The sequence below is a fragment of the Nelumbo nucifera genome, chromosome 1, assembly GCF_055504915.1.
Source record: "Nelumbo nucifera cultivar China Antique chromosome 1, China Antique-T2T, whole genome shotgun sequence".
In the NCBI taxonomy this organism is placed as follows: domain Eukaryota; kingdom Viridiplantae; phylum Streptophyta; class Magnoliopsida; order Proteales; family Nelumbonaceae; genus Nelumbo; species Nelumbo nucifera.
Window position 1 is genome coordinate 149,067,568 of NC_142649.1, and position 4,085 is coordinate 149,071,652.

Below are 4,085 nucleotides of genomic sequence, written 5' to 3' on the forward strand. Positions count from 1 at the left end.
CCGGTAGTGGGTCGTGGGTTTTAACAAGAATTTCTCAAAAATTGCCACATGTCTAACTTTTTAGAAACTGAGAGAGCCATTTATCTAAATGGTAGTAGTGGGTTGTAGGCTTTAACAATAATTTTTCAAAAAAAAAAAGCCATATATTTAAATTTCTAGAAAAATAAAAATGCTACATATCTAAACGATGGAACTGTAGCCTAAACAACTTCCTTTAATATATATATCTTTAACTAACAACATAACATTAGAACTGACCTCCACACCATTTTATCATCTCTATCTTTGAAATTACCACCGAAAGTGTACAACATCAAAATGATTCTTCCCCCACTCCCCTTCCCTAGTTCCCCGTCCCTTTTATATTAATTAAAAGGTTGTTTAACCAATAATAATGCCCTACGTCACCAGAAAAGATAGAATCTACATTAACTTAACGAGACAGGAACTGCTCCTCACAAAATGGCGTCTCACATGCACATCCACAGTGCATCGAGAACATTTCCCATGAATAATAATTAATAAGTGCGGAAAATGTTCCCCATACAGGATTGGATGTGCGTGTGAGGCGCCTGGTGTGAGGAGCAGATCTGATCTCTAACTTAACGCAAGCAAAATCTTTAATTGCAGTGGACCACCCAAAAAAATAACCTCATCTAATTCAAGGTGGGGCCATGAAAACCCATCAAAAGTTTTCAACTTTTGATTTAAGCGCAGCGTTACGATACGGTCGTAGCAAATTAATTTGCAAAATGTATGTTTGCCCCACAAGGCCACAACGTTGATGACTGATGTGGGGCGTTTTTATTGGCTAACAGCAATCGATCCGAGATCATATATTTTATAAATAAACGAGGGAAAACTACATGCTCCTGCAGAGAAACCTACCAGTCCTCTCCTCTCGGCTACCAAAAAGCTAGGAAAGTGGAGTTGTGTTAAAAAAAAACTTGAAAAGGGAGCATTCAAAGAATGAAGACACTGTAGAAGAGGCCCGCCTCGCCTTACTTAAACAACACTTCAACTACTCCCCTTTCTCTTGAAGATTACAGAGAAGGCCCAACCTCTCTTCTCCGATGGCTGTGCCTGTGCGGGGTTCCCTTATGTTGATGCTTCTTCTGGTCTTAATTTCTGTGAGCGCTGGAGGGAGATGGGTAGTAGCCCAAGTTCACCATGTGGTTGGAGACGATCGTGGGTGGGATTCATCTTCCGATATCGGAGCTTGGTCGTCCGGTAGGATTTTCAGGGTCGGCGATAATCTCTGTGAGTTCTCAATCCCTCTCAGTCGGAGTAAGGTTCTACTTTCTTCCATTTCATATTAAACACGTGGGCAGCCTTTATTTTTGGTTCACTTTACCAATCCTTCCGCATTTTCATTTCGATCGATTTCTTTTATCTTCTTTATAATCTGCATATAGTGTTTCAGTTCTAAGCTTTAACAAATAAGAAGATTCTTCGAAATCTTATTCCTTTGGGAAACAAAAGTAATTCAGATTTCATTGATTGTAGAACAACCAATTAATAACGCACAAAATCTGCTCCATTGGATAATTTTTTGTCTTTCTGGCCTTCTGGGTGTATGTGTATCATTCCTTTTTCTGCGCCACCCGGAAAAACCATCAGTTCGGTCAGGAACTGTGATGAAGGGAACGGAAACTGGCAAACTGGCCAGAGCTCCAGAGTCCAGACAACGTTATTGTCGTTTCCCGTTATCACGTTGTTGATGCCATATGCGTTTTGCCACGTGTACGGTGATGTAAATGGACCGGCCTAAAGAAGAGACCGGAACCGAGGCATCTCCTTCGAGAAAACTCTTTGACTACCCAGGCTCAACAGCCTGGGCTGTCAACAGGACTGAGAATTTTTCTTAATGAACCCTTCCTTTTTAAGCAATTAAGCTTAAGCAGCGTTTATTAAGAAGTGATATTGGTATTGGTGTGTGAGTCTGTGGCAGGGTTTGCGTATTCAATCGCGCAGGAAAGCATTGTGGAGTTGAGAAGCAAAGAGGAGTTGGAATCGTGCGACGTGAGTAATCCCATCAGAATGTACACCAATGGGTTAGACAGCGTCAGCCTCGACGTAGAAGGCACCCGCTACTTCACCAGCGGAAGGCCCGAGAACTGCAAGCAGGGTCTCAAGTTAAATGTGGAGGTTCTGCCCCAGCAAAACACAGAGAACCAGCAGCAGCCCATGATCATCTCCACAGTTGTCGAGGCCACTGGACCCACCCCATCTGCTGCTGCTTCCATATATCTACCACGAGGAGCTCCCTCTGCTTTGTGGGTTGGGTTCGTCTTGCCTTTCTTCTTCTTGGGTTTATACAACTAACTAATTCTGAATTCTAATCGGGGTAGTGTTGCATTGAAAACCTATACTAGCTAGTTTCTTCTGAACTTCTTCAGCTTAAATATATTTTTATGTGTGTAATGCATCTCTAATCATTAAATGCCTCGTCAATGCTTGGGATGCTGGCTGTATTTAATTTTCCTTGGATTTTAGGTTTTATCAGACTCTTCTTCATCTTATATCACCATCATCATCTATGCATTCATCTTCATATAAGTCTCATCACAATTCACAAGAGAGAGCTTGCATTATTGAACATTTCGAAAAATACAAGAAAAGCCAGCAACCGAGCAGTTGCATGGACAATCCAAACCCCCAAGACCTTCACAGGTTTTCTGCCCCATCCTAAAGAAAACGTGTGATGGAACCGAAGCCTGGGACAGAGTTTTCGAACACAATCCTGAACTTGTCTTCTTCCCAAGACCCACAACCTACGAGAATGGTACCAACTTCCAAGCACCAACAATGCCCATAGAGAAGAGAGAGAGAGAGAGAGAGGGGGGGGGGGGATGGTACCAACAACAAGGCAACAACCAACAATTAAGTGGAGTGGTTGCTAGAGCTAACCCTGTGCTATCATCCATCCAGATCTAGAGATCCAAAAATCTCTTTTGTGTGCCACGAAAGCTACAAGCTAGTGGTCTGGCCTAACTTTTCGTGAGAAAGCTCCAAAGCTACAAGCTAGCGGTCTTTCTGCTATGTAATATCTAGGGTAAATTATATATAGGTACTTTACTTGAGTTAAGGGGCTGAATCTGATCTTTCAAATGCAATAATTAGTGAATTGAGATTTGCTCTCACTGAGCGTTCTTCACACCAACCTCACATCCACATCCCACCGTGTATTGGGAACATTTCCCATGAATAATAAATACAAGAGAGATGTTCCCGATTCACAGTCAGGGCATGATGTAAGGTCAGTGTGAGGAATGCTCTTTGAGGAGCAGATCTAGATTCATATTTGACAACATGAACTTTTAGAAATATATACTTGAGTCTAACTCTGGAGTCTGGATCTGTTTCTCAGAGAGCGCTCCTCACAGCATGTACTGGTCATACATCGGGAACATCTCTTATACTTGTATGTTGTTATTCATGGAGATATTCTCAATACATGATGGGATGTGGCTGTGAGGTCAACGTGAGGAGGGGTTGTGAGGGGCAGATCATAATTCCCAATTATGTTAGAACTAACATTATAATGATGATATAATTATAAAAATGCCTATATTCCAAATTTATTTTTCTTCACAGTTTATTCTTTGTTAAAAAGAAGTATAGAGATAATTCCATATGAAAAAGAGTAAAATAAAAGTTCAAGAGCAAACGACAATTTAAATATGGGCATTTTTGTAATTTTGTTCCTCATTATATTGTTAGTTTTAATATAGTTGAATTTTTTTTAGGATAAAGTAACTAAATTATAATTCCAAAATATTAACATAGTTTAAAACATTTGTAATCCCTTGGGGGTAATCCGATAAGTAAAAGTAGTCATAGGCGAGGCTTTTGGCCCTTTGTGCTATCAAATGGGTTGGTTGGAACATTGTACTTTCTATTTACAGTAATGATAGAGAAAGAGTTAAAAGTTTTAGTAAATCCTTGGTCTTTCGCAAAAGCCAAAGGTAAGACCAAGGGAGAGAATATTGCTCCTGGATCCCTTTCACCACAGGCAACGAGTTTAAACATACAACTATGTGATCTCTTGTCAGTTGGACTGCCAGCTTAAGTCCTTGCATCAC

At 40.6% G+C, this 4,085-nt stretch overlaps 1 protein-coding gene across 1 annotated transcript; it reads left to right on the plus strand.

The window, feature by feature from the left end:
• The first annotated feature begins 877 nt into the window (after nt 1–877).
• On the plus strand, nt 878–2,522 carry LOC104606533 (uclacyanin 1-like). The gene is made up of 2 exons (XM_010271791.3): nt 878–1,260; nt 1,952–2,522. The coding sequence occupies exons 1-2, from the start codon at nt 1,074–1,076 to the stop codon at nt 2,323–2,325; spliced, it is 561 nt and encodes a 186-aa protein (XP_010270093.1). The 5' UTR covers nt 878–1,073; the 3' UTR covers nt 2,326–2,522.
• Nucleotides 2,523–4,085: the final 1,563 nt, after the last annotated feature.